Source organism: Tupaia chinensis, unplaced genomic scaffold (genome assembly GCF_000334495.1).
Source record: "Tupaia chinensis unplaced genomic scaffold, TupChi_1.0 Scaffold000076_1, whole genome shotgun sequence".
Taxonomy (NCBI): domain Eukaryota; kingdom Metazoa; phylum Chordata; class Mammalia; order Scandentia; family Tupaiidae; genus Tupaia; species Tupaia belangeri.
In genome coordinates, this window is record NW_006159536.1 from 252,757 (window position 1) to 270,827 (window position 18,071).

The window sequence follows — 18,071 nt, forward strand, 5'->3', positions numbered from 1 at the left end:
CTCAAAGGGGTGATTTTTTGCTTTCTGTCTCTCTGTCTCTCTCTGTCTGGTGAGCGCACATGCCCTATAGCAAAAACCTCTCAAATAAAATAAAATAAAATAAAATAAAATAAAATAAAATAAAATAAAATAAAATGATGGTCTGTGTATACTGGTTTAACGTATATACATTAAACAATGTGGATTGGTGCTGTTGATTTAAGTGTAATGGTTAATAACCTAAGTGCTAAAAATGAACTTAATTAACCATAGAATTTTGAAGTTTTTAAAAAGAAAGCATGTCTATCTACCTTTGAAGCAACTTGATGGTGTTACTAATTGCCTGGTTTTATCTGCTTGGAAGCAGTTAAGGAGGGAAAAAGCCTTTGTCTAAGTTGTTTTGTTTTGGTAAGAATTCAAGGTGTATATAATTGTTGGGCACCAAGAACCTTGATTTTACTAAGTTTAAATTTAAATAGCCATGTTTAGCTGGTGTCTGTAGTATCAGACAACATTGTTAAGGGCTTCTCTAATTGGGCCTGACCTTGAAGAAATCCAGCATTGCCAAAGGAGAGTGGTTTAGTGCTCATGTAGGAGTCTTTCTGCCATGTAGAGCTATTAGGTTTGGGGTTTGAGGTATGGAGAGAAAAGAAAGATGAACTAAAGCCTGCCACTTAGCCATAACTACACCTTAGCTCTTAGATACCCCTCAGGTTGGACCTGTCCTCCGAGATTAATCCTAGAAGCCTCAGAGAGTTTTGATCCTCAAATCCTCTTTCAAGAAGACTGACAAAATTCTGAAATTTTAGAGTCATCATTAGGCATTGTATCATCTAAACCCAGGAGGCGCAAGCACAATAACATTCAGGTTTAATGGAAGGGCAGAGCTTCCTTCTGTACTTCTCCCTCATACCTTCAAATCCCTCCAAATCATCAATGCTTTCAAAGTTTGTAAAAGGACTCAGGCATTTATGGCTTTTAGACTGATTACAATACAGGCCTAGTTACAGGATTTCTAGTCTCTTTTGCTTACTATTTTAGGTCAACATATCAGAGATTTGCCAGGGCAATCTTTTCATAACCATTCTCAAAGGCTTCTCTGTGTGAGTAAAAGCCATCGACCTTAATCCTCCTTATCAAGTGCTCCACCCTGGTCTGTGTTAAGTTCTAATACAAAGTGGGTAGTGATGTGTGCTCCTGACAATGGAACTTCTGTGTAAGAGTTGTCCACCTTTGTGCATGACTGCTAGAGAAGAGTTGTAAAGATGGCCAAGTTACTGGGGAGATTTGTGTACTATAGAATACAATGAACCATGTGCCAATGTATTCCTGTTTGTTTTCTTTCAGGAAATCAGGGATTGGCAAGCTTTGACAAGCATTTCCTGTTGTCTTCACAGAAATCTCACTGAAGAATAATCTCAAAGGAACATTTGTCTCCCCATACCTCTGTTAATGTGCATTAGTAGCTAGCAAATGTTTTATTTTCTGGCCAGAAAAACATCAGACAACCTGTGCTTGGCCTGTTCCACACAGCTGAATGAAAGCTTCTCCTAGTTGTTACTATAGCCCTACTGCTGATGTACCTCTCTGTTGGGTGAATGTTTACGAATCCCTTTTCTGAACCAGCTTTGGCCTCTTGGAGCCTGTGACATGGAAGCCTTGGAAGTGGATGATATCAGCCCAGCCTTAGAAGTTACTGAGGATTTCTTCAGTACTTTTGATAGTAAGCTAGAGAAAGCTGTGCAGCAAGCAGAGGTTTATGGGATTCAGGAAGTCCCTGAACTGGTGGGCCATGAGGTACTCAGTAACATAACAGACAATGGTGCTATGAGAAATGCTGCCTCCCTGGGCAAAGGGGGCATGATTTGGGACCACTGTAAGAGCAGGCTCTTAGAAACCAAAGCTCAAAATGTCTTCCCTGCCAAAGAACAGTTCATGGTCCAGAGAGGGACAACCCCAGACAATCTTTCCTGGATGGAACAAAAGGAAGCATCAACTTTTAATTTTTTCAATATGTGTCAACGCCGGAGGGACAGACCTCGTTCTGTGAATGATTTGTTGGATGAGACTTCTACTTTCAAGCCAGGACATGCTCGATCAAGGTCAGATATTACCCACATGGACTGGAGGGTAGTCCTCAACACTATGCCTCTGCAGCTGCAGCAGCAGCAGCCATCCCTTCAAGGCCCTCACTTCACCAGACCATCTTTTCTGTTGCCCTCACCAAACAAGATAGAAGATGCTCAAGGAAATACTGGTATGTTTTTATGTCTGACTTATATAGAATGATTGTTGGTTTTTCTTTTATATCTTTACATCTACCTCAAAAGAGTCTTTCTTTCTCTCTTTAGAGGTTTTGCCTAAGGGTGTGTGTGCTCGTTGGAGAGAGAGAGACAGAGACAGTGATGGGGAGAGTGAGAAATCACCCCTTGGGGGGATGCCCATGCTGCAGTTCCTTCTTTGCTCTCCTTCCGGGATGTTGGGCATGTACACACACGCTTCCAGGGTGATTTTCAAGACACTAGGTCTGGAACTCAAACCATGATCAGCCATGTGGGAGTCCGGTGATGTAACCGCTATGCCATCTGTTGGCCCCTTCAAGTAAATCTTACTCTCCAGTGTCCATGTCTGACTGTGCTTATGTAAACTCTCTCTTCCATTTACTTTCACACTTTTCCTTGCCTCAAGTCAACAATCTTGCTTTCTTCTTGAGAGGTATTTAAAAACAGCTATGGTTATTCTTCCTTTCTAATCTTGTATGTTAGAATCAGAATATTCTCACACTTAATGTAGCATTTTCTTTTGAACATCTCAAACCAAACAGTTGGCCATGTAGGATCCAGACACCTTAATGACCATGCCACATGGGTAGCCCTTACCAATCTTATTTCACATCTAGTCAAGAGTGGTAGCTATTGGAGTAAAAATGGTTTTATAAAGCACAGGACTTGGTGACTGATTAGATAGTAAGGGAAAAACAAGTTGTTGTGACCATAGTGCATGGCAAAATAATAGCTTTACATTAAGCTCATGCATAATCAGGTATACTCCTTTGTCAACTCAGTAGTGTTTTGGTTTCTTAGAATTCGCATAGATTTATCATTAAACCACCTTTACAGCTTTAAGTTCCTGGAATGACCCACATTAAGAGAATGTCATATTTCCAATTTTATTTTTCTTGTCTTGTTCTCATTGTGAATCTAAGAATCAGACTTTCCTTAAAGTCTCTCAAGCTCTGAACTTCTCCCTGAAATGTTTGACAGATGATGATGATGCTGATGCTTTTTTTTAAGTTCTCAATTTCAAATAAAGTTGAATATTAAGTTATGTTAAAATATAAATATTGAACAGTATTATGAAAAGTAAACTGACAAATGGCCTTTGCAGGTATTGATGTAATATATCCTGGTCACCTTTTTTTCATCCATGAGATATACATCCTAGCAAGACTTAGCAAACGGCATGCCAAGTATCTGACACCTTTTCTCTCTGGCATGCTCTGGAGAGCAGGCAAGATAAATCATGTTTTCATTACTCACCAAGTGAAGGGCAGGGGTAAGTAGTGGCCGTCCTTTCTCAGGCTGGGAATAGAAAGGAGTTCTGGGTTCCTGGTTGATCATCCACTCTAATGGGGTGTATCAATATCCAGGTGCTTTCTAATCGTAATCAGCTAAGATCTTTGAGTAAAGTGTACTTTAAAGACCTTTAAAATTTGGGATCCAAAGAGAATAAAGGCTTATTGTTCTTTCTGAGGAGTATGCCCAAAACAGAGGGAAGCAGTGTACTATCTTGGCAAGAACTGGAGATGAGGCCCAGGAGATATGGGGTCTTCTTGAACTGCAGACCCTCATGTCCGACTGTGAACGTCTCTGTAGGAATGTTCTACAGGCACCTCTAAGTCATCGTGTCCCAAAATGACCCACAGTCTTCCCATTTCCCACTCCTACTGTTGTAAGAGTTAACAAGGGTTAATGAAAGGGTAGGACTCCTCAGTGGAAATAAAAGTTAGTCAAATATGAGCTTTCTTTGATGAGGTCAACTTGGTTGTGTGTCTAGTCCTGTCCTCCTCTGAGTTATAAGCTTTATTACTACAGAGTCTTATTATTTTCTCCTAGCTCTTTTTTAGAGCTCACCTGGAATAGCTTAAAGATTTATTGGGAGTGGTTCTTCTTGTCCACCCCTTTGTACCCTTCTACTCCCATCTTTTGTCTTTCTTCTGATAACAGTTAAGTCCAACGGTTCTTTTTCTTTAGGGAGACCTTTGCATATTCTGCCTCAAGTCATGATGTTATGATAAGTTGGCTTTTGAGCCTTATTGAGGATAAATGTTGCATTGGGTTCAAAGCAAATTGAGTTCTGTTATAATGAGGGTAGTGAGTAGCTGAGTATGCTAATAGTGAGTTACTAATAGGCATGCTTGTCTGATGAAGACCTTCTAGTCAAACAAGGTAGTATATCGGTTAAAAACACTGACTTTAAACCTAGACTTACAGAGTTTTTAAGCCTTGCTCTAATACTTACCAGCTGTGTAATATAAATAAGATAGATTTCTTAATTTCTCTGTGACCTCCATTTGTTTTTTAAGAGAGATTTTTTGCTATAGGCATGTGCGCTCACCAGAGAGACAGAGAGACAGAGAGACAGAAAGCAAGAAATCACCCCACAGGGAGGATGGCCACACTGCAATCCCTTTTCCTCTAGCCTCCTCTTGGGATTTTGGGCACGCATGCACACTTGCCCAGTGTGTTTTAAGCTGCTGTGTCTGGGGCTTGAACAATGGTCAACTATGTGGGAGTCCAGCGATATAACTGTTTGCCATCTGTTGGTCCCTTTTTTGTTGTTTTGATCAAAGTGTGAAATAATAGTAGTGCTTACCTTTAAATGTGTTGAAACAGAACAAGCAAGTGGCATGGAGGTTAAGGGATTGGATCCTATATGACCTCCTTTTGGATTTTGGACTTGTAGGCACATGTGCCTGCCATGATTTTCAAGCTACCAGGTCTGATACTTGAACTGTGTAGGTGGTCATGTGGGACCTCCATGCCACCTGCTTGTCCTGTTTCAACACATTTAAAGGTAAGCACTACTATTATTCCAAGCTTTGATCAAAACAACAAAAAAGGGACCAGCAGATGGCATAATGGTTACATCGCTGGACTCCCAAGTAGTTGACCATGGTTAAGTCCAACTTGAAGTCAAAGTCTCACTTTCTCTCATGCACGAGCATGCACGCTGCAGCAAAAACTAAAGACAAACAATCAAAAAAGAAAAACATGGCTTAGAACACCTAAAGTGCTTTTTAGAACCATGCACACAACAAACGCTTAATGAAAAATTTAAACATTTAATATTATTGTTATTGTTCATAATTGAATTTGAAACACAACACTGAAAACCCAGGTGACGCTAATAATCACTCCTAGTCTTCTCTGGCATCTTTTTCATAAAATGGCCTCACAGTAAATATTTTTGAGTTGTCCTTCCTGTAGTATACTTTCTCATAATTATTAATTGGTTTGTTAATGGAAAATCAACCATTGTTCCTTCTCTGATACTGATTTGTGATCAGCTGACTATGGTCTTCCATACTAGTTTATGATCACTGATGGAAGGGATTGTTTTTTGTTCATTGTTTTATCTTCAATGTTCTGAACATAGCAATATATATATATATATGTACTAACATACATATATATATATATATATACACACATACATATATATATATATGTACTAACATACATATATATATATATATATATATATATATATATATATATTGCATGAATTTATTCTGATAACAATCAAGCCAACAAATTAAATGTTGAGTTACTTCTTTAACTGGCTTGTGTCTTTCTAGAAACAGAAGGATTCCATTGTCTTTTCTGAAGGCCTTACATCATCATTTAACCCTTCGTGTTTTGCATATTTTCTCTGAAGCTCTTTAGCAGCAGTGAAAAATGAAAATTTGCTTTTGTCTCAAAGGCTGCCCTGTACTAATGATAAGAGAAAATCAAATAAGTGTGGCTTCGGTGTTGGAAGAATATTGCCTTGATCTTTTTTTTTATTTAAATTTATTTATTTGTGTTCATTCACTGTACATCATTGCAGCATACAAAATGAGGCTTTGCCTTGATCTTGAAGGAGTATCCAGATCCTATCTGAGACTTCTGAGTTTGCACAGGCAGTTATGATTCCCCTTCTTAGAGAAATCCGACTGTTGTGTGCATATTTGACACTGTCCTTTCTTAACTCTGTTATGGTATACAGTTTCATAATCTGTTTGCATGGATTCCTGTGTGAAAAATACTTTTTTCCTGAGCACCGCCTTCCCCTCTTTCTATTCTCTCTTGCAGTCTCTGTTCTTTCAACTTCTGTGTCTTTGAATCTTTCAATTTCTGTGGTAGAGTACAGATGCTCAGTGTATTTGAGTGGGGGTATACAGTGTTTGTCTTTCAGAGTCTGACTTATTTCACTTAGATTTAAATCTTCTAGATTTATCTGCTTTGTGTTACATGACAGAATCACATTCTTGTATGTTATAGCCACACAGAGAGGTGAAGTGAACTGACCCCCACTGGTTTGTGAGCATGATATAAGACCTTTAGGATCTTTTCTCATTTTTTTGTCTTTGTTTTGTTTTCATTTGCTATGGATGCGTGTACTCACCAGAGGAAGAGAGAGAGAGAGAGACACATATAGAGAGAGACAGAGTACTCCCCAGGGGAGATAGCCACATTGTAATCCCTTCTCCTCCATTCTTCTCAGGATTTTTGAGCACGCACTCATGTACACATGCCCTGCTTGTTGTTGAAAAACAAGCCACTGGGGGTTTGAAACGTGTGGTCAGCCATATAGGATCCAGCCACCTTAAGCACCATGCCACTGGCTTTCCCTGGTTTCATCTTATAGCTGTCTTACTTAGAACCTGTGAATACATTTAAGAGTTTGCATTGCCTCAGGCCAAGGCAGACTGACTTATTAAAGAATGAGCGGATGGAGTATGTCTTGAATCCAATCCGTTAATAGATAACACTGTTTGGAATATCTGAGGATTGGATAGTAATGTCAAAGGGTTAGGACATAAAGGGATAGGAAGAAATAGATCTAAGGCAAGGTGACAGCAGAGACAGTTATTTCTAAAGAACCTCAAGGTAGGTGGTAAAGCTTCCTTAAGGTAAACTCTATTCCTTACTGCCACTCCAGTGTCTTCCATGTCCCTGGAGGTGGCTGCTGTGTGAGTGAGCACTATCCATGAGGAAGGGCCCTCTTCCCTCCACCAAATGGCTGATATCTAGTTCTAGCACTAATCTTCGTATCTGTACTTGACTAGTATCTAAATTTAACCCATTTCCCCTCTATATTGCTATCATCCTGTTCTTGTTCGTTGAGTAATGGTACAAACATCAGCCCTCAGGAATTTCCCTAGGATAAGGAAGAGAGGGTCCTAACATTCCAGAATTATAATCTAAATATAAACATATATTAAGGCAAGAACATAAAAGGTCATATGAACAGTGGATATTTATTATATTTTATAGTTGAAAAACAGCTTTTTCCCCCCTGCACACACAAACACTCACACCTGTAAGTGTAAACACATAGTGGAGGAAGATGAAATTATGTGGAAAGAATATTCGACTAGGACTCAAATGTTTCTTTTCTTTTTTTAGGTTTTTGCCATAGGGCACTTACATTCACTGGAGAGACAAAGAAAGACAGTGAGAGGGAAAGAGAGAGAAATCATCCTCTCCCCCAAGGGGGATGGCCACACCACAGCCCCTTCTTCTCTAATCTCCTGGTATTTTAGGTACACATTCACATGTACCTGGTATGATTTTCAAGCCACTGGGTCTAAGATTCGAACCATGGTCTAGCACCTTAACCACTACAACACCTGCTGGCCCCAGATTCAGATACGTCTTATCCCAGGTCTACTCCTAACTTACCATGTAGAATAGGAGAAAACACTTTCTATCTGTTGCCTTTGGTTTATAAACATACCTAGGCAGATTAAATTATATCCACAATCCTTCTCCACTCTAAAATGATATCATTCTATGTGTATTTGAACTGACCCTGACTTATGGTTGTGTGGGAGCTAATTGTCAGATAGATAATGAAGATCATGATGGAAACATAGGAATGGTAGAAGTTATTTAACACAGACAAATTTCTGTGTGCCTCATAAGTCTACTTCTAGGTGAATTGCTGTTGAAATTTTTGAAATGAAACGTTTTAAAGAATCTTTTTGCATTAGCTGTACTGCTCAGAAACTCCACAAACTGCCAGAATCTAACTTCCTTTTCCCTCCCTGACTGTGTTTACATTTCATCTGCTTGGGAAGGGCAGTGGTTAACTGGGCCTTTCTTTCCATTGGTTTCACTCTCTGGTGACCTGGTACCATCCCTGTGCCTGCATTTTCTTGTTCTAAGTACTTCAGGAGGAGGTCTCAAGCAGAGATTTTCTTTAGCGCTTGAAAAACCATAGCAGTCTAGTTTCTTCATCCTCGGTTTTATGTTACTCTGTTTCAGTTCTCTTTCACCCCATATTTCACTTAAAAAAAAAAAAAGCCAAATTTGGGACTTAACACTAAAATAAAAAAAAAAAAAAAGCCAAATTTGGGACTTACACTAAAATGACTGCTTTTTCAATTATGCTATTTCTCAAAAGCCTTGAGGCCAGTAGAGGTGGGAATATTCCTGCAGTCTTAGCACAAGTGAGGTCACCAGGACATGGTCTCTTGCTGAATTTATGATTCACCCTTCAGCAAGATTAGTCAGTACAAAAAAGTTGCTAAAATAGGTCACAGAAAGTTTATTTTATATGCTGTATAGTTTCCATTGGTTACATTATTGAGTGTTGGTGTGGGCATCTAGTCAGAAACTTAACAGGCCTCATCGACAGCTTGCATTCTGATTCTTACCACTTCTGTATGGGAGTCATGAAAAAAAAGTCGCTGACATTTTTTGTGGTTATTCTGTTAATGAATTTTATCTTTTTTGGCTAAGGAAAGCTATAGTTACTAATTTTACGAACTGCCAGAATTACCTTCCCAAAACACCAACCTTTATGTGCTGTTCTGTTCTCAAAAATGAACTATAGTTTCCCATTCCTTACAAAATCAAATGTAAATTTTTATTTTTTAAAAAGAGAATTTTGGTATAGGGCATTTGTGCTCACTGGAGAGACGGAGAGAGACCAAGAGACAGAAAATGAAAAATCATCCCCCCCAGGGGTGGGTGTCATGTTGGCCCTTCCTCTCCATTCTTCTCTTGAGATTTTGGGCATGCATGCATATGCGCCTCGTATTAGTTTTAAGGCACCAGATCTAGGACTCAAAAAACAGTCAACTCCATGGGAATCCAGCGATGTAAACATTATGCCACCTGCTGGTCCCAATCAAGTATAAATTTTATAAAACGTCCAGTATGTTGCCAGCCTTTTTTCCCACCCCTTCCTCCACTCCAGCCTGTCTGCCATTTTTTAATGTGTCACATGTGCCGCTTTCAAGTTCTTGGGCTTTCCTCATGATGTTTCTATATCCTAGAATATTTTCCCTGACCTTTTCATTTCCCAGAAGTCTTGCATATCTTTCAAGGACCAATTCAAATGCCACATCCTCTCCAAGATCTTTCCAGATTTCTCTCAATTAAAGTCCGTGTTGTTCTTTGCCTTTATGTTCCCACAGCACATTTTATCATATTGTGCATGATAGGAAATCCACCTCTCACACTAAATTGGGTGTCCTTTGGAAATATGAACAGTATTGTAGAAAATTTTGTATTGGACCACATACAGAAATTTTTAAAAGAATTATTTGATTTTATTTATCATCATTTTAAAAAATTTGCTACAGGGCACATGCACTCACCAGAGAGACACAGAGAAAAGGGTGGGGGTAGAGAGAGAAAGCAAGAAAGCAAGCCATCAGGTCTGGAACTCAAACCATGGTCAGCCATGTGGGAGTCCAGTGCCGTAACTACCATGTCTCCTGCTGGCCCCACATATGGAAATTTGAATTCTATGTATTCCTGCTTAAAAAGGCAGAATAGTTATATTTTGTTTTATTTTATCCAGAATGGGAATGTCTTCTCTTTTTTTCCCCTTTACCCACAGCTTGAGTCAAGTTAAATAAAGTTTATTATTAATATTGTCAATAAGAGAGTTAATTTCCCAGCCCTGTGCTAAGAAGTGTTCATTCATTATCTTATTTAATATTTATAGTAGTTTAACATAGTAAATGATATTATTCTGATTCTACAGATGAGGAAAACAAGGCTTACAGAAGCTGAGCTCTTCTAGTCCACCCAGTAAGGTGGTACTTAAGGCAGCTAGATCCCACATGGCCGACTGCATGGTTCTAGTCCCAGACTGATGGCTTGAAAAACACACCATGCATATGTGTGTGCTTACTCAAAATCCTGAGAGGAGAATGGAGAAGAGATAGTGGCAGTCATTCCTCTGGGGAATGCTTTCTCACTTTCTGTCTCCCCCACTTTTGCCTCTCTTTGGTGAGCGCACATACCCTATATGAAATGGAACAAACAGAAGGAAGTTGAGCTTTCCCAAGGCTATGCAGCTGTTATGTAATGCGGCTAAGAGTCTAATCCAGGCCCAGTTACAGAGACCACACATAACTATTCTGTTATGCTGTCTCTCAAGCCTGAGGAAGTTTAGGACTCATCCCTTCTACCACAAATAAAACACAGTGTAATCTAGATAAAAAAAAATCTAGAGGTTAGGGTTCCACTCTGCATATGTCTACTTTGTCATGTAACCTTGGCCAAGTTATTTTGCTTCCTGGAATCTGTTTCCAAATCTGTTAAATCAGTTGGAATGCTTTCAGACAAAAGAAATAGAACACTCATCCCAAAGTGGCATAAATAGTAAAGCCATTTATCATCTTATTTTTTTTTAAATCTGCTTGACAGATAGCTTTTGAACACTTAGTGAAGATCAAGCATTGTGTGTGATAAACACATAACAAGATTTGGAGGTTGGTGGTTCCAAGGTCATTCAGAACCCACGTGCTTTCCATATTTTTTCTCTGTTATCCTCAGGATACAGCGATGTCTTTTTTCTCCTTTCATTGGTACAGAGTGGCGTCAGCAGTCCTAAGGATTATTTGCTTCAGTGTTAATAGCCAAAGCGAGGAAGGGAAAGCAAGGCAAAGCAAGGCGTCTCCTCTGGATCTCTTTCCCAAGGTTCCTAATAGCTCTCCCTCAGTGGCCAGTGGGTTGCATGCCCACTGCTGAAGTAATCTCTGGCAGAGGAAAATATTACAACAGTGACTGAATTAAACAATTCATGATTCCCCCCACCTCCACCCCGGGCCATCTCCTCTGAGTATATTGCCACCATACCTAAACAAAATTAGGATTCTGTTGGCAAAGGCAGCTGACAGATTCTGCTTCAGATGGAGCTGGTCTAGTGAAATTTCTGGCGTCTCTTTGCCTATAAGTTTCTATGATTCTGTGGATTGCACAGAGGTATCGTAATGGAATGCCATTTATCTTAAAATCCAGCAACTTAAGTATAGGAGATTCTTTTATGTTTCATTCCTATAGATTAGAAGAATAGAATGAAAAGCTTGCCATAACAAAAAGTGAGCATTGTTTGAAAATTGATAACTGGAATTATTTATGGGGTATAAAGTTCTACAGAGGCTTACCCTTGTTGCAGAAAGCAGAAAACCTCTGCTTTTAATAGTTTGGGTCTGTGATCTCCTAGTTAGGTTCATACTTGAGAAATAAAATTGACCAGGACTATATAAACTGATGCTCTATCACTATCACCCATAGCAAAGAATTTAGATGAAAAATATTCCAATGTTGTTAAATTTAGCCAATATGTAGCTGGAAATGTTATAGGGATATTTCAACTAAAGTCTACACAATCTGTCTTTTCCCCTAGGTTTATGAAGGGAAAACAGATAGGATATCATCTTTTTACCCATAAAGAAAGGTCTCCAAAGTAGCCATAGAGAAGGTATCACTTGAGCCTAGTTCATTCATGCCAGAATAAGTTTGTTAACAAATGTACAGTCCACCACTGTACGAGGGCCTATGAAACATATGTAAAATATATAAGAAAAAGTCTCTCTTTGGTCCCTATAGTATTATTCTTTCCACATTCTTTGCTATGGACATTTCTGGTAGTATCATGATTAATGTAGATTTTGTAAATTTCACCTCTCTTCTGTGTCTGTAATGACAATAAAGACCTAAAGTTAGTTTACTTTTGTTTCCTAGTTTGTGGCTTAAACGTAGTTGAGTTTTATAATATGAAACAGATAGATTTGGAAAACCATTTATTAACTGGAAATGCAAAGAAAAGAGTGATGACTGTGATCTAGAATGCCAGAGAAGTCTTCACTGAGGAAAGGCTATTGCAGCTGAGTTTGAGGGTTGAGCTCAGAGCCAAGGTAGAGAGAACACAATGTATGTGCAGGATGGCCAGGAGCTTAACTGAGATCAAGGGTACATTTTAGGGAGCAGTGGGCTGAGCTTATGAAGGACCTTCAAAGCCAGACAGTAGGGTGAATGTCATATGTTTGGCAAGAAGCATTAAAAAATGTCTTAGAGTCAAAGTAATAGAGTGTTTTATAGAAAGTCTAGAAGTTGTTAGGGGTAAAGAGTAGTGATAGGGTATCAGGGACCCTCCTTTCCAGTTAACCATATGTATAAAGGGACATCAATTAGAATAACATTCTCATCCTCTCTCCATCCCTTTGCATACTCCACTCCTGAGAAGGAAGAGTGACTTACTGGCAAGTTTAGGTGAAGAACCTGGTGACTCAGCCTCTCTCACCGAAGCTCTAATTCTGGTCTAGTACTTCACACCTGCTCCTCCTGCCATCCCCAGGAGGGGAAGCCTGTGGTTTTTCAATGCTGCTGTGACAGGGAGGTAAGGCTACATGATCCTGGGGTTGGTCGTTGCTGTACACCTGTACTGTATCCTCCAGCTGGTGATGCTTTGATCTCCATGTGCCTGACTACCCTCTGTCAATCCAGTAGGCTCAAAACTTGGGTGAGGAAAAAGGGATGCTACTGATTGGGCCTTCTCAGGCTCCAGCAGTATGTAGAATGGATCAATAGGTGGAAAAAACTGGAGGGGTAAAAACCAATTAGAGGTCTCTGCCAGTGATATAAGGGATCAGGACTCATATCAGGGTGACTGTGGCAATGAAGAAAAAGTAGCACTTATGAAGAGAAAAAGAAGGATCTAAATGGGAATAAATGTAGTATAACCAAGGATGGAAAGGCAAAAACCTAAGCAAAGCCTCATCGTCTAGAATATCCTTTCCCTTTCTGAATATTCAGTTCCATCCTTTCTTCAAAGTTCACTTCAGATACCACCTCCTCCCTGAGACTTTCAAGAACTCCCAAGTAGAAGTCCTCTCTTAAGAGGTTCTGAGCACATTATGCTTCATGTTATAGATATTTTGAGACTCACCTTTTCCACTCTCATGGGCTATAAAGTCTTTATTTCTGTTTTATTTTCTTCCTTTCTTTCTTCTTCTTTCCCCCCTGTAAACCAGAGAGCACATGTTCTTGCCAGAGAGACACAGAAAGAGGGGGAAAGCACCCTCCCCTGATAAGGTATATGGTCATGCCACAATCTGTTCACCTCCATTTCTCTGTCTGTTCAGAATTTCAGACACGTACACACACACACACACACACACACACATACACACACACACCAGTGTGTTTCTCAAACCACCAGGACCAGGATTGATCTGTAATTGACCACATGAGATTTGGCTCTCTTTAGTGTTAGGCCACAGGACCAGCCCTATAAACTCTCTTGACAGCATATGTGTATGATGCATTTAGTGTCTCCACAGATTCTAAAATAGTCTTTTGTTGGTGCTGTCAACAAATATTTTAAAAATTTATTATTATTGTTATTATTTTTAATTTGATATAGGACATGTGCTATAAGAGTGAGAGAAAGAGAAAGTGAGAAAGCAGCTGTCAGGTCTGGGATTTGAACCACAGTTGACCCTGTGGGAGTCCAGCTCCTTAACACCCAGGCTACCTGCTGGCCCCCATTCAACAAATATTTAGTCTCTGGTATACAGAGGTGAGAGAGATATCAAAGTCCACATGCGTAGGAAAAGGAGAAAATTCTTCAAAGGAAATAAAGCATGGGAGTGTGGTAGAGAGGGACTTCGAGGAGCACTTTATTTTGAGTGGTAAAGGATAACCTCACTGAGGACTGCATCTTTGAGGTGAAAAACCGAGGGACACAAATGAGACAGTAGAATTGGAGAGAGAAGTTTCAGAGAGTGTACCGACTCCAGAAGCCTTGAGGCTAGAATGTGCTTGGCATGTTCAAGGAACATAAGAGATGGTTGTGGTGGGGCTGGCATGTGGCATGGTGGTTAGAGGTGCTGGACTCCCACATGGCCGACGATGGTTTGAGTCCTGGACCTGGCGACTTCTTTTTTAGCTTTCCCTCTCTCTTGCTCTGTCTCTCTCTGGTCAAATTGGAAAATAATAATAATAATAAATAAAGTTAAAATAATAATTTTTTTTAAAAAGAGATGGTTGTAACTAGAGTGAGAGAAGGGACTGAGATGCTATGAGATGAGATCAGAGCAGTAGTCAGAGGCTAGATGGTGTGGAACAGGAAGTAAAGGGAGTATGAGAATTTGGAATTTGAAGGAAGGGGCAGATTGAGTCATAGGTAAGGCCAAGTGAATAATCTTTTAATGGATACAGCATACCTGAGGATTTTGGAAGACGGAAGGAAAGAGGTTAGTAGAAGGAGACTTTTAAGATATTTTTGAAGAAAGGATTCTGAATAAGTACGAAGGAATTTAACACAGAGTAGAGGTGCAAGAGTCAACTTTAGCAAGAAGGCAAGCAGTCTCTTCTTTTGAGACAATAAAACTGAAGTAGGAAATATCTACTGGGCACTTACACAGTGTCAGGCATCACTCTAAGAGGTACTCATTTCTTCCTCTCCACAGAGAAATGACATAGGTACTATTATTTATTTTTTAAGAGATATTTTTGCTATAGGGCTCATGCAGAGAGACAGAGACAAAAAGCGACAAATCATCCTTCCAGGAGGTATGGCCATTCCACAATCTCTTCTCCTCCATTCTCCTCTCAGGATTTTGGGCCCACGCACACGTGCGCCTGGCACAAGTTTCAAGCCACCGGGTATGGGACTTGATTGATGATCAACTATGTGGGAGTCCAGTGACATAACCATTACCCCATCTGCTGGTTTCTGTTAGGTACTGTTATTATAAGCCCAACTTAAAGATGAGGAACTTGAGACTCAGGTGAAGCAGTTTTCCTGTGGTCACACAGCCAGTAAGAGCAGAACTGAAATTTGAGCCTAGGCTGCTTGTGGCAACTGTGGCCTTAACTATGAAGCTCTGTGGCACTTCTACAGGACATTGGTTAGCATAATGTGGAAGTGAAGCCATGTATGGTTTATGTGCAGGAGCTCCCGTAGAGCACTGGGACAGAGATGGCAGGATTAGGTATTTGAGGAAAGTTAAGAGGGTGTGGAAAATCGTCCTGGGGATTGTGTTTGGGATCCACCGAAATGAATAAATAAATGAATGATCAGGACTAAAGATATGGTAGCAATTGAACAATGTGAATCTCTGTTTGCCCAGGGTAGCATTCCTGTATCCTGCCCAAATAGGCTAGGTTTAAATAGAGAATGTGGATGATGGGAGTGATCCGGAGTGAGTGATTAAATCAGAAAAGTAAGATAAAATAAACTTAATTGGTAGCCACATAATTTAGGGGAGAAAGGAATACAGGAACTAAGGAAGAGCTTGGAAGGGGTAAAGTAGGAGGATTTTGTGAATGAAGGCCCTCGTGAGATGGAGCGAAAGGTAGGGGAGGTAGATACAGAACAAAGGAGTATCAACTTGAAATTGGTAAGCACATAAGAGTTTTAAGATGTCTAGGATGTTACCGTTGTGGAAGTGAGAAATGGTCTCTGGAGTCAGAGGGTAAAGGACTGTGTTGATAAAGATCCTCACACCAGAAGGCAAATATACAATGTATATTTTTACTACCTTAGTGACATCATAGCACTCTTTTCCAGAGACTAGAGGTGATCTCAGCATCTTTCTCAATACAGAGTTCTTTTTATTTTATTTATTTTTATCATAATCTTGTTTATATTATGTTGGCAGTACAGAGTTATAAGGTACTGGAAGTTGCCTTCTCTCTCTGCTTCTGACACTGCCAGAGGGGCTATTACTGTAGGCCAAAGGCAGGTAGACAGTCTATAGGAGATGAAGTCCAGGAGCCTGGAATTAGAGTTGGTGGAGTCTTAAAGAAGAGGTTGTAACTAATCCCCAGAGAATCATGTAATCTTGGAGGAGGGAGTAGGGTCTGCAGGTAGTTAAATAGTTGTCAGGGAGTGCTGTGTCTTTGAAGAAATCTTATCACATTTCTTCCACACTGTAGACTGTCAGTGTAGTGTTGGGGAACCTGGACCAAAGTCATAAATGAAGTTGAATCAAGTGGTTGTGGTCTGGAAAACTGGAATGGTGTCGAAGTAAAGAGACAATAGCAGTTAGTAATTGGCATTGGCTTTAAGTGAAGAAAAGCCAAAACAAAGGATTAAATCAGGGAAGTGTCTTTGTTCTGAAGCAACACTGATTTTTCTTTTGTCTTGAGCTAATCAATCTACACTGATGTAGAAGTCTCCTATAGAGTCATTTGTCACTATCAAATTGTAAGTACCTTAGGAATTTCTATCACCTTTGTGTCTCCAACAAAGCTTAGCACTCTGCTTTGCACATAGTTGGTGCTCAGTAAATGTGTGTCACTTGTTTTGTTCCCTTATCTTGGAGCCCATATAACAGTAGTAAATCCTGGGGTCAGCAGGTGGCATAGTGGCTAAGGCGCTAGGCTCTCATGTGACTGACTGCTGTTCAAGTCCCGGACCCAGTAGCTTGAAACTAACATCGGGCGCATGTGTGTGCATGCCCCAAATCCCAAGAGGAGAATGGAGGGTTGTGGTGTGGCCATCCTGCCTGGGGGAGGGAGGTGGTTTCTCGCTTTCTGTGACTCTCTGGAGAGCACACATGTCCTATAGCAAAAATCTCTTTAAAAAAAGTTGTAAGTCCTATTTCCTGGGCTTTCAGATGTTATTATTAAAATCGTCTATCCTTATAGCTAAGTATAGCCTCGATAGCCATAGAGGAACAAAAAAGCAAGCCAGTCAAGGATAAAAGAAGTGTTGGACTTTGACAGAGGGAATCCCGTTGAGCCTGTCAGGACACAGTGTTGTACTGTACTACTACTGTTCCTCCATTAATTTTCCACTTTGGATTCCTTTCACATTTATTAAACACTTATTGGAGCTTAAGTGTTTCCTCTAGATTTCCCTATATAATTTTGATTTGTAATATTGGCACCACATGGGTTTTTCAGTTCTTTGAGAACATTAAAATGTTTCTCTTTGTCTACCATTCCAACTATTGTCTGAACTTCAGAAGTCTGTTCTTAATGGGTTCATTCACTGTGCCGATTCAAGCAATTCAGATTTCTTGGTAAACCAGATTCCCTAAACATTTCATTATTGTAATCTGAAACAAGGTTCTTGTTTGTTTGATTTTTAAAAGTCAAAGTTGCATTAAGTAACCAAAATGAAAGTGCAAAATAGTTCAATAATTATATATGCTAATGTAAGTGAACATGTTTATTAGTCATTCATTTCTATATATTAGATCATTGGAAAAGTCATGATATATTTTTCTGTGTTTTTCTAAGCAAAAATGAATCGTGATTTTTCCAACCACCCAATATATTTATAGAAAACTCTCCAAAAGGTTCATACCAAATAGTATACAGTTTGGGCAGGAGGATTGTTGGTACTGAGATATGAAAGCAAAAGGTTTTTTTTTTTTTCCTTTGTTTTTTACATTCTTGCTGACTTTTAGAATAATTTTACTATACAACTTAATAAGTAGTTTATGAATGTGAAATAGTACTTGAAATATAAGGCAAAACTGAAATGAGTCATTAGAGTGGAATAAACATAGAGCCTTGACGCTCAGAGGAGGAGGTTTTTTTTTTTTTTTTTTTGGAGAGGTTTTC

At 39.6% G+C, this 18,071-nt stretch overlaps 1 protein-coding gene across 2 annotated transcripts in view; it reads left to right on the plus strand.

Annotated features, from left to right (window-relative positions):
* The first annotated feature begins 1,331 nt into the window (after positions 1-1,331).
* Positions 1,332-18,071, plus strand: part of PLEKHM3 (pleckstrin homology domain containing M3) — a 222,554-nt gene continuing 205,814 nt past the window's right edge. For both annotated transcript variants that reach the window (XM_006142437.3, XM_006142436.3), the window contains exon 1: positions 1,332-2,236. In XM_006142437.3, coding sequence (XP_006142499.1) covers positions 1,630-2,236 — 607 coding nt within the window. In that variant the 5' untranslated portion in view covers positions 1,332-1,629. The remainder of the gene's footprint in view (positions 2,237-18,071) is intronic.